At 36.0% G+C, this 12,395-nt stretch overlaps 1 protein-coding gene across 10 annotated transcripts; it reads left to right on the top strand.

The window, feature by feature from the left end:
• The first annotated feature begins 350 nt into the window (after positions 1-350).
• Positions 351-12,248, top strand: RH1 (RNA helicase 1). 10 transcript variants are annotated; one of them, XM_077365019.1, is made up of 13 exons: positions 351-640; positions 1,822-2,056; positions 3,314-3,568; positions 5,500-5,621; positions 5,714-5,891; positions 6,570-6,757; positions 6,883-7,087; positions 7,402-7,507; positions 7,581-7,750; positions 9,541-9,708; positions 10,672-10,757; positions 11,396-11,439; positions 12,036-12,248. In XM_077365019.1, the coding sequence occupies exons 1-9, from the start codon at positions 528-530 to the stop codon at positions 7,685-7,687; spliced, it is 1,509 nt and encodes a 502-aa protein (XP_077221134.1). In that variant the 5' UTR covers positions 351-527; the 3' UTR covers positions 7,688-7,750; positions 9,541-9,708; positions 10,672-10,757; positions 11,396-11,439; positions 12,036-12,248. The 10 variants fall into 10 exon arrangements, with proteins under 10 accessions (XP_077221134.1, XP_077221130.1, XP_077221131.1 ...); XM_077365020.1 differs by having other exon boundaries at positions 352-587; positions 5,467-5,621; XM_077365010.1 differs by having other exon boundaries at positions 352-640; positions 5,467-5,621.
• The last annotated feature ends 147 nt before the right edge of the window (positions 12,249-12,395 follow it).

The raw sequence follows: 12,395 nt of genomic DNA, 5'->3' as shown, positions 1-12,395 counted from the left end.
TGATGGGGATTGGTTCAGTAGTCCTCAGACTAAACTCGTTATAGAAGTCTCTCCTAATAATGAATCTTTTCCACATATGCCACTTTGGGATGATCATCTTGTGGGCCCTATGGGTTGTAGAACTCATTGATTGGTCAATCCTAGCCATCGATAAAATACCATGCTAACAAACAATTAACAGGATGAGGAAGGTTCACATTCAATTATCAAACGCTCATTTGATCGAATGGTTCAGTTTGTTTAATCAGTGCAAATTTTGAGCTATGGTTCAATATATTCTATAAATGGAAACATAGCTTTAAAAGGTAGTAAATATATTTGAGGTTCTATATAATACATACAAGTGAGCCCCGCCACTCTGATAGAGAGTACTACTAGGGTCAAGGGGTGCCTTTATCAATTGAAGGGGTCGTCTTTCTCTTGCCCCTTAAACCCTACGAGGTTGAGGTTGAGGTTGTGGTTGTGGAACGTTTTTTTAGCAAAACCCTAGAATCAGAAACGATACGTTTCAGGGTTTGGAAAGGAGAATGGAGGATTCGAAGAAGAAAAACGTGCCCGTTTTGCCATGGATGAGATGCCCCGTTGATGTGAGTCTCTTCGAAGAATGCCCTCTAAAGCTTCTTCCATTTCTAGATCCTAGGTTTGTGTTCCTTGCTTTCTAATTCTCTACTATTGTTATCTGAGTTTTGCCCTCTAAAGCTTCTCCCATGTCTAAACCCTAGATTATATATCTTTGTTTATTCTGCTAACCAATATAGCTGTTTGTGATAATAAAGCATGGATATGCAATAGTGCTGAAGAACAAAAGCATTTGGTGAAATTAAATATAGATGTCTGTTGTGTATTGATTGTGATCGTTGAAAGAACGAAGATATGAGATTTATCGAAATTAAGTACCGATGTTTTTTTTTTAATTTTTAAGTACCAATGTTTGTTATGCATTGATTGTGATTTTCGAAATAACGAAGATATGAAATATATCTTTCAAGGCCATAATGTATAGAAATTATTACCAGGATTTACCATACAATTTTTTTTGTTATTATCTAATTTTTTGGGCAGTGATAAATCGACCCCCCAATATCTTAAATTGACCCCCTATGTTTCTTTCTCTCTCCTCTGGGTGAGAGAGAGAGAGAAAGACACATAGGGGGTCGATTTAAGATATATGGGGGTCAATTTATTTTATTTATTTATATTTGGTTTTCAAAAACATGTCAAGAGAAAATTACCATGATCTCTACTACCCACTTGCTGCTTTAATAAGTAATGATGGTATATGAACCCCACATAATAAGGTTTGCGTGTCCATTCACGACATAGAGATGTCTAGTGTTTGTGTTCTACTCATGTATATAGATCTTGAGAGTCATGTTATTTTTATAGTTTGAGAGCCATGGCATTAAGATTTATAATCTCAAATATCTTAGTTGCACAAATGTTTCCGTTGATATGTTAGGCAGTGCATTTTGATGACTGATCTATTCTGCTGTAGAATGTGGTTAATGTATCACATAATGAGGTTTGCTTGTCCATTCATGACATAGAAATCTGTAGTCCTTGTGTTCTACTATGCAGATCTTGAGAGCCATGGCATTAAGATTTCTAAACTCAAATATCTAAGTTGCACAAATGTTTCCTTTGATATTTTAGGCGCTTTATCTTTTTTTATCATTGATCTATTCTATTGTAGAATGTGGTTAATGTATCACATTAGCGCTATACTGCCAACTTCTAAGTTTAATGAATATCTTCGCATTGCATTTTTTTGGAAGTCCTCTTAATACGTCATACTCATAATTTATTCCATTATCTTTCCAGATTGGAGGAGGCTTTGCAGAAAATTGATGTTAGTTCTCTCTTTCCAGTGCAAGTCGCAGTATGGCAAGAGACAATTGGACCTGGTGCTTTTGAGAGAGACCTTTGTATAAACTCACCAACAGGAAGTGGAAAGACACTGGCATATGCCTTGCCTATTGTGCAAATGCTTTCAGTTAATGCCGTAAAATGTCTACGTGCTTTGGTGGTATTGCCCACTCGTGATCTAGCCCTACAGGTTCACATTCAGTCTTACTGCACATATGCATGGATATGTTATTGTTGTTGTTTTTTTTCTTTTTTTTCCCCGATCTGTTATTTTGGGCTTGTCATTTCAACTCATGGATATCCATCTCTAATATTTATATATTTATTTTTGCATGGGATGACATAAAACAAATCACCAAATACCTGTTAATTAGAATAATTAGAGACCTGTGGGGAGTTAGGACTGGATTTGGAGAGCTCAGGCTCTGACATGGGATCCAAGGTTTTTTGTTGGGCTGCAGTTTTCGGAAAAGTAACATGTTCGATACACTTAGCCGAAAGAAATTGTGGCCTGCAAATAGATATGTGCTCTAGAAAGAGGGCGAGGAATCAATCAACCATATTTTTTTACACTGTATGGCAGTTTGAAGAATTCGGTTGGTGGACCTCAATGTTTTGCTGTATTATGAATTTTTCCTCAGTCGATTGGTGATCTGAATCAGTTGGAGTTGTAGGCACCTTGGCGACAAAGATGATTCCATTTGTTATGATGTAGACAATTTGGTTGGGAAGAATTGCAGCATCTTTGAAGACAAGGTGGATGCATTTAATAGAATCATGCTTGATATTAAGAATTTAAGATCATATTCGTTTATTGGGCCCATACAAGAATTTTTTTTTTGGGGCATATCTACCCAAGACTTTTTAGGAATTGGAATGAGATCATGAAAGGGGTGATACAGAAGCGAGCTCAAGTAATTAAGCTGAACTTTGATGCTTGGTCTCTTGTAAATCCAGCTCCGGCTGGTATTGGAGACTTTTTAGAAATGAAAAAGGTGAGATACACTGGTATTTTGTCCAATGTTACTTGCTTCTCTTTGGTTTTATGATGTTCCTTGATCAGTTACCATATGAAATTGGGAATATGATGGAATTATCAGAAAGACTTTTTTCTGGTCTTGTTGTGATTGACTCTAATGAGGCTGACGCTTTTTTCCCTATGGCTTGGTATCAAGTTGCTTACATCTATGTTTACGGGTTCTTGGATACTTGAGAAGGATTCTCTCAATGTGATAAGATGGATGAAGTCTAGGGAAGACCACCATTTGAGGCTTGCTAAAAAAATGTCTCTGCTTTTTTGTTTCTGACCAGCTCTGCCATCTTCTTCTTTTTTTTTCATTGTCTAAATATGGTTTCATTTATCATTAATCATTCAAAAAGAAAAAGAAAAATAAAAAAAGAAATGATGTTGCTTGACCAAACATTTATCTTTCTATTTGTTCTTCAGGTTAAGGATGTTTTTGCTTCTATTGCACCTGCAGTGGGCTTACGTGTTGGTTTAGCAGTTGGTCAATCTTCAATTGCAGATGAGATTTCAGAGCTGATCAAGAGACCTAAGCATGAGATGGGCATTTCTTATGACCTAGAAGATTTGCAGGTAAAGTTACAGAGTTCTGTGGACATACTAGTGGCAACACCGGGGAGGCTGATGGATCATATCAACAATACAAAGGGTTTTACATTGGAGCACCTTCGTTATCTAGTAAGTAAAAGATGGTGTTACCTTTTATTTGTTAAAGAAAACAAATAAAAGATGTGTCTATTCTCTCATGCAAAAGTCATCCGCTAAATTCCCTAGCAAATCCCTTCAGTCAAAATAGACATGGTATAACTGATACCTTTGAGTTAAAACTAGAAATTACATTTTATTGTTCTAGACAACCATCTGGCATCAAATATTTTCTGCATAACCTGTAGTTATGTTCGTTTTTTAATGCTATAAGCTTGTAGTTATGCATGTATACCTTTTGATTTTTAATCACTTTTTGATGCCTGCGTAAGTGTATCCGACTGCTAGAACACTAGAATGTTATAGGCATGTAGTGTGGATGCATATTACTACATGGTGTAGACTTTTGCTCATTTATTTATTTTCTTATAAAGGAGTGCCCAAGGTCCAATCATCATGATCTTTCATCATCATCGTCATCATCTTTAATATTATTATTAGGGTGATGAAAAATATGCCCCCTTTTGAACCATAAGGAGCCCTTTTTTCTGTATCTTTAGTAGTTATAAAACTCATAACACCGCTAAAAGAGGGAGTGTTCCTACTAAACAAGTGGGGCATGCTTATCTATTCATCGCTATCATTGTCAATATAGTTATTGTTGTTATTATTATTTAGTGGATGATATTGCCACCCCTTTTTCAACCCATTTTGCTCCCTTTTGTTGTATTTTTCACCTCTTACAACTATTTAATTTAAGTATTGAATTGCTCTTTTTTTGCTTTATATGCTTGCACAAACGGACAAGAGAGGAGGGAAGGAGAGGAATCTCCTCTAGAAGGGGGCGGTAATATCAGTCTCCTTATTATTATGTAACGTACTGGGAGAGGATCATGTCTGAAATGAGTCTATTTAGATGGTTTTTCCTTATTGTTCTAAAATTATCACGTTCCGGTAAAATATGAGGTCCTCTACTTATTCTGTGCTGCTTTTTGATGGGTGGTCATCCTTTATCAGAGTAAAAAATAAGTTAGGTGCTAGTAAGGTCCATCATGAGTGTTAAGATGTAGTTTTCTTTTAGTTATAATTGAGGATTTTAAGTGACTTTAATAGGGTACTGACTACTGTGTCTTTTCCCATCTAAGTCACTTAAGTCACGTGAGTTTAAGGGTGCTTTAAGTAGGCTCCACACATGCTTTACTGAAATTACAAAATGGGGCATACTTTTCATGGGTTTATTATTTAAAATATAGTTGATTTTAGTAAGGAGACTTGAAATTTCATTAACTCCAAATTCTAATAGGATTAAACCTTCTAATAGGATTCTTTTAGTTTTTGACTTTTTGCTTAATCTAAAGGGAGTTTTGGCTTGTATATATCATTATTACTTTCATGAATGGAAGGAGATTCAGCCCCTGTTTCCAAGTGGATTCTTGGGATGAAAACTCTAGGTGGATCCCTATTTCATAGAACCCTGAGTTTGATTCCTTTGGTAGTTATTTCTTTCTCTGATATTCTCATTCAATTGTCACGAAAAGGTCTGTTTTGTTGCTGGTTTTTCAGAGTTCATAATTGTTTCTGCTTTTATATTTATATCATGGGACCAGGTGAACCCCCTTTTTTTTTGAAGTGTGAAATTTCTGTTTCAAAACCCTTGATCAAGAAAGAATTAATGTTCGTACTTGACCGTAGTCTTAAGGACTGTAAAATTTGGGCGTTTCAATTCTGAAAATTTCAGACCCTTTTCTCTTTGTTTCCCATCACCAATCTACCTTCTTTCTTTAATTTTGGCATTTCCTTTATAGATTCCCCTACATCACCTTCGTCATAGATTATTTGGAAACATGTGTTTTTGTTTATATTTTTTTCCCCTGGTCATTTAGTTCTGGCAAGAAACTTGTGAAGTCTAATGATTGCATTGCAATTTTCAGGTTGTTGATGAAACTGACCGAATACTTCGACAGGCATATCAGTCTTGGCTGCCTACAGTTCTTCAGTTGACTCGCTCAAATGATGAAGGTTTCTTTGTTCCTGAAAGAACTCTATCTCTCTCTAAGCTTGGTTCCTTGCATACCATTAGAAGATAGTAAGTAATAATCTTCTTGCTTTGCTCTTACTCCTGTTAATAGATACACTTTTGGTGCTTCTTTTTCATACGCCTTTATCTTTCAATTACAGTGGTGTTGAACGGGGTTTTAAGGGTAAAAGTCACCCAAGGCTTGTTAAGATGATTCTGTCGGCTACCTTAACCCAAGATCCTAGCAAGCTTTCTCAGCTTGATTTGCATCACCCTTTGTTCTTGACAACTGGTGCTACACGATACAAGCTACCTGAAAAACTACAATCATATAAACTGGTAAGTATTGCTGAGCTGGTCGTAGTTGTAGTGGTGAGATTACTTTTAGTTTCCTCAAACACATCATTGAATAAAGCAACAATAAAATGCATATTTGGAAAATAAAGCACATTTTACTGCTCAAAACATTAGTTTGCTAATCCTTTATATTCCTTTTTCATTCTTTTTTATTTTTTATTTCTCTATAAGGGAATGGCGGGAGCCTCGTGGACACCCCCTCCCTCTCCCCAACCACACCCACCCACTCACCCCACGCCCACAAACCAACCCCCTAACTGAAAAAAAAAATCATGAGGTAAATTGATGGGCCCTACTTGATGCATGGGTTTGAGTTGACTTGGTGGAACCCACGCTATCAAAACATGGTGTAAAATGGTGGGCTCCATCCTATGCATGGAATTTGGGTCGAGGCGGTGGGCCCACTCAAGGCTGTAAAATAGTGGCCCCCACCCAAGCTATCCATCAGGGGTAAAAATCCACCATAGAAAAAATTCCAGCCAAAATTTTCCATGGAAAATGTTTTTCAATAAAAAACTTCCATGGAAAGAAAATTAATGACAAAAGAAAGAAACACTTTCACTCTCTCTCTCTCTTGTGTGTAACATTTTCAGAATAGTAGTCTTTTTGAGAGTTTTTTGTATAGACATTTTACGAATGGCTTCTTTGATTTTCGTGCAGATTTGTGAATCAAAGCTTAAGCCCTTACATTTGGTTGCCCTTCTACAAGATTTAGGAGGGGAAAAGTGTATTATCTTTACATCTTCTGTAGAATCAACCCATAGACTTAGTACCTTATTGAATTGCTTTGCTGAGTTGCCATTTAAAATCAGTGAATATTCAGGACTTCAGCGTCAATCCGTTCGAAGGTAAATCACAATAAATGTACTTATTAAAGCATGTTATTCCAAATTTTATTCGGGGAGTGCTTTATAGTTACTCGCATTTTGATGTTCTTTTTTCATCATATTATGAAGTGTGCTATGCTCTGCAGCAAAACACTGAAGGCCTTTAGGTCTGGGGAGATACAGGTTCTTGTTGCTTCAGATGCGATGACTCGTGGGATGGATGTCGAAGGGGTGAGAAATGTCATCAATTATGATATGCCTCCTTATATTAAGACATACATTCACCGAGCAGGCCGTACTGCGAGAGCAGGACAGTCAGGCCGTTGCTTCACCTTACTGCGGAAACACGAGGTACTGAACTCCCCTCCAAGTTATAACCTATGAGAATAGGACTCTCCATATTTAAAAAGCTGCTGATGGTTACACATGTTGAGCCTAGCTTGACACTGGTGTTCAAGTACCACACATCCATGGAAAATCAAATCCATCTTGTGATAAGCTAGCTTGTGTTCGGTTTCTCTTGTAATTTTTTAAAATTAAATAAAATACTTCTCACTTGATGAAATGGGAAGCTCTCATCTAGATTTTTAAAACCAGATGATATGAGCCATTTTATAATAGCTAATGCATGCACATCTCCAGCTCTGACCATCTTCATTTCCCAGGTTAAACGTTTCAAAAAGCTGTTACAGAAGGCTGACAATAATACTTGTAGTATTTACCCTTTACCTCCTGATTCAGTCAAATGCCTTCATCCCATATATTCTTCTGGTAATTGCACAGCCTCTTAGTCTTAGTCGTCTACAGTTATTTTAGTTAAGATCTGATCTAATGATTTTAACAGCATTGGAGAAACTGAAGGAGTGTGTGCAATCAGAAGTGTCAAGGCGACATAGCATTAGTTTTAAGTTGATGAGAGCAAAGGGTAAGAAGAGTTCAATAAATGAATGAGTACGTCTTCAAAGCTGGAAGTACTGTGAGACATGCGGTTTGATGCCTGGAGCATATTTGATGGTAAGATTTTGTGTTTTGGGCTTCTAAAGCATACTTTCTTTTCGGTAATTTCTTAATTGCTGTTATACTTTTATCGTTGCTATTACTGTTTTATTTTATTCTTGGGTTTGTGTGGGCATAACTGCATGGTTCATGGTCAACTTTCTTTCTGGAAAAGTAGGTAATGCATTTTGCTCCTAGGAAACTAGGAAAATTCATCTTCTCTTGTTCAAACTATGGTGAAGCTTTGGAAAATGGTTAATTATGTTGTTTTCAAAAATAACAAAATATCCGTCTTCTACAAATTCTAAAAATGAAATATTGGTTTACGAAAAGATGATGGAAGCACCTTTGATTTCACTTAATTGGCTTTGATATTCCTTTTTTTAATTAATACTACCTCTTTTTCTTGGAAAATGCACTGCTTTGTGGTTTGCCTATATAACAAGAACTAATGCAACTCAACTCAACTCAACTAATTTTTTTTTTAATTAGTGCATACTACCCCTTTTTCTTCGAAAATGCACTGCTTTGTGGTTTGCCTATATAACAAGAACTAATGCAACTCAACTCAACTCAACTCATATAACAATAACTAATGCAACTCAACTCAACTCAACTCACCTATCAAGGCCAATTAAGTGAAATCAAAGGCGCTTCCATCATCTTTTCATAAACCAATAGTTTCATTTTTGGAATTTGTAGAAGACAGATATTTTGTTATTTATTAAAACAACATAATTGACCATTTTCCAAAGCTTTGTGGTTTGCGTACTACCCCTTTTTCTTGGAAGATGCACTGCTTTGTGGTTTGCCTATATAACAAGAACTAATGCAACTAATTTTTTTATTTTTGTTTTTTACTAACTAAACTTGTTTCGTAACAAGAACTCAACTCAACTAAGCCTTTGTCCCAAACTAGTTGGGGTCGGCTAATGAATCCTTTAGAAAATTTTCATGAAGAAGGTGAAAGGATCTACCCGGCTCAAAATGACTAAGTCTAATCCTGACACTAGTTGGGTTCGTCTACATGGATCATTTTCTTCCATTCTAACCCTATCCAAGGTCATATTCTCTGTTATGTTCCTAGCCCTCAAGTCTTTCCCCACTGTTTCTACCCAAGTTACACTAGTTCTTGTTTCGTAACAAGAATTAGTGTAACTAAACTTGTTGGATTTCTTTCTTGATATTTTGTGATTTCAGGGCGCATTCTGTTTTGATTAGTTGTATGCTTTGTTGAAGTCCATGTTGATAATAACTTTAGATTGCATATCATAAGTTCATAACTTTCGTCTCTACTTCATGCCATAAAGATAATAACATTAGATGTCAACCCAAGGTCTGAAGCATCACAACCATTGAAAACTGAAACACTTGCATGTCTACTTCTTAATGCTAAATCGAAAGATGTATTACTATGTAAATATTAAATGAGAAAAGCATAACATAGGAAACATGTATCGTAAAAATATATAGGGTTACATGAAATGAAAGCAGTTATGTAAATTGGTCTAGTTGTATTGGACACCTCGTCTGTCTCCTTGTATTTTTTGCGCTATTGATTCAAGTTTCCATATAAAAAAGTGTTTTTTGCTCCTACCATCCGTGTCAGCTTTATTGCGTGGGTAAGAAGTCGTCCCCCCCCCCCCCCCCCGCCCAAAAAAAAAAAAGCTCACACACACAATTTGCCATCAATGGCTGCATGCTATTTCATTCAGCTCAACCCAACACAAATAATAGCATTTGATTGCATTACCCTACGTCAATTTAATTGTCTTGATAAGGTATTTCAATTTAACTGATTGTTTTAGGCCCAAATGGAGTGAGCGGTTTCTAGTTTGTACGGTAGAGTTCTTCGGCATAATTCCAATTTTGACTGCTTTGGGAAAGTCTGGTCTGAATCCTATCATCTCAGCTTCCTTTTACAGAGTTCCCTGCTCACATTTCCATGTACTGTTACAATGTGGTCAAACTTCCAGGTACAGATAGCAGATAAATGTAGTCAATGTTCTTTTTGTTTCCATTTGATGTGGTTATTTAAGTACAGCAATAATCTTGCAACTTTAATTGGTTCAATTGGAAGGGAGTATTCAAATATCAATTCTGAATATAATGCATTTGTTGTTTCTACAATTGCAATGGTAATTTGTTCCAAAAGATTTGAAACCATGATCACAAAGTCTAGCATTGAATGCAATTGATCTGGAACATGAAATTTTCTCTTATTCTTAATAATATTGTTTAATTTATGATATAAATATGAATGGAATATTTCTTGTTTTTTTTATCGAAAAGCTTAGAAAAACTGGGTCTTTTATACATAGTTTTTGCAAGGATATTTTTATAGCTTCTTTGGTTCTAGTTCTAGAATGAAAAAAATCCTCTGGGTTTACCTAGGACCCTGTTCGTTTCAGATTGTGAAACCGATTGTGGGTGCCAAACCAATTATACCAATTATTTGAGTCCAATAATTGATTTGGGGCTCACAATAGGTTGCAATGTATACTATTGATTAAGGCTCTGTTTGTTTTGGATTTTGAGAAGTTATTAGGAGTTGTGGAAAGGACTGAAGAGTCTTTGTATCCAGACTTTCGATAGGGTCTGAGTGCTCAGTCATTTAATATTGGATGGGTGATTGGCTAGTGTCTCAAACCCATTATTGGAGTCAAAATTAAATGTAATTTTGAGTCCAATAATTGGTTTGGCACTTATTCCGAAACAAAGAGGGCCCAAGATGACTTGTTTGCTTCATTAAGGCCCTGTTCGTTTTAGATTATGACTAGTCCAATAATAGGTTTTGGAGTGACAATCGGTTGTCATAATCTAAAGCGAACAGGGCCTGAGTTTGATCAATTGTAACCAGCCTCTGTAACATATTATTTTTGATAAAAAAAAATTGAACAGTGAGCTATTAGGATGCTCTGATCAGTTTAAGAATGCAGTTCTTCAGTGTTTCAAAACGGGACGCAAGCCAAATGCTGCCAAGGGAAATCATAGTTGACTCGGTGCAATCGACTACTAGGATGAGGTGACCTAGTATATTCATACCATGTTTCCATTGTCATTTACTTTCTTTCCAAGAAAATGTTTTATTAGGAAACCTTTTACCATGGAGAATTTTTAATATAATTTTTTCTATGAGATTTTTTTTGCACCTCATGCATAACATGGGCTGAGCCTGAGCCTACCATTTTACACCTCATGTTTTCATATGGTGGGACCCACCATCTTCACCCAAATCCATTTTGCACCTCATGTTTTGTTGAGTGACCAAGTTTTACGTGAATCAAAGTTCATATAAACACAAACACACGCGCGTGTCGGCTGAGGTCCGGATTTGGGTAACAATTTGGTCAAAATAGTTTTGATTTTTTCCATTAATTTATCCTCTCTTTAATGGGCATTTTATCCTCCCAACAGTCATCTTCTCTATGTTAAAGAGAAGAAGCACTCTGATATATAGATTTATACACAACCGAAATATACTGTCTTCGGTTATGTGTCTGAGCACAATTCTAAGGTGATTTATACACAACCAATTATTTACTTTATAAGACTGATATTTTTTTTTTGAAATGGTATAAGACTGATATATTTTTTTTGAAATGGTATAAGACTGATATTAATGATGGAACTTATGGGGAATATTGATAATAGTAATTGTAGGTAACCAAGGTGTACTGTGAAAAGGATTTCGAACTTCAATCGATGTGAGTAATAAGGGACTATAGTGATGGGTTATCCCAAACTCTTTTTGACAATATATTTATTGCTTTCATGCTTTTACTGTTTGAAAACCAATTCAGATTATTGATTATTGCACCCTTTTGAAAATTGAAAACCATGATACCTTACAGATTGAGACTCTACACCCATTATGAATCTTTTTGAACCACATGCTATTGAATACGTATTCCTTCTGAATATCGCATCAGTTTTTCTTGAGATGCTAGTTTATTTCTGGACCCTTAGCCAATGGGGAAATGCATAATATTGTTAGCACTTAGATACCACTGGCCAGGACTGTCATATAGTAGACAGATATCAAATCAATAAACATAGCACTATCGATGTCTCAAGAAACTCTGACCTATCGAATTTGACACCCAAATCGAATATTGAAATTGAATGATGCCTTATTTCTAAAATTGATGCCCATTGAACTACCAATTGTTGTTATCATTGAAGGCCTTACCGTCTTTTGATTGCCTACTGACTATTGTTGCCTTTGATACCATATCTGTTAGTGTAGTTTCTTATTATCTCACATGAGCGCGTTTAGCTCACCCTTATTTACCATTTTCAGATCCCAAGGCGTAATTCCAGCTTGACATTGGAGCGGCGATGGAGGTTATATGAAGATTTAATTATTTGCTTAGTTTAGTTTTACTAGTAACTATTAGATATGTATGGATTTGCTTTATTTCTTTAGTAGTGGGTTTGAGAGAAGTTGAATACTGATTGTAATGGACCAATTTATTTTATGACTGAATGGGTATTGCTAGCCTTGCATGCTTGTGAAGGTAACTTTACAGGTATGTGGCACTGTCGCACCCCTAAGCCTTGTGATTGTAAATTAATATGATTGTGAGTGGCTTGGGGCGTGACAATCTGTCAGTTCCTTAAGGTGAGTGGAGCGAAGGGATTCGATGGTGAATTGTATTCG

The sequence above is a fragment of the Tasmannia lanceolata genome, unplaced genomic scaffold (genome assembly GCF_043159265.1).
Source record: "Tasmannia lanceolata isolate RefF3 unplaced genomic scaffold, GAP_Taslan_0.1 ptg000020l, whole genome shotgun sequence".
NCBI classification, from domain to species: domain Eukaryota; kingdom Viridiplantae; phylum Streptophyta; class Magnoliopsida; order Canellales; family Winteraceae; genus Tasmannia; species Tasmannia lanceolata.
Note: the sequence above shows the minus strand (reverse complement) of the source record. Positions and strands in the feature narration are given on the sequence as shown.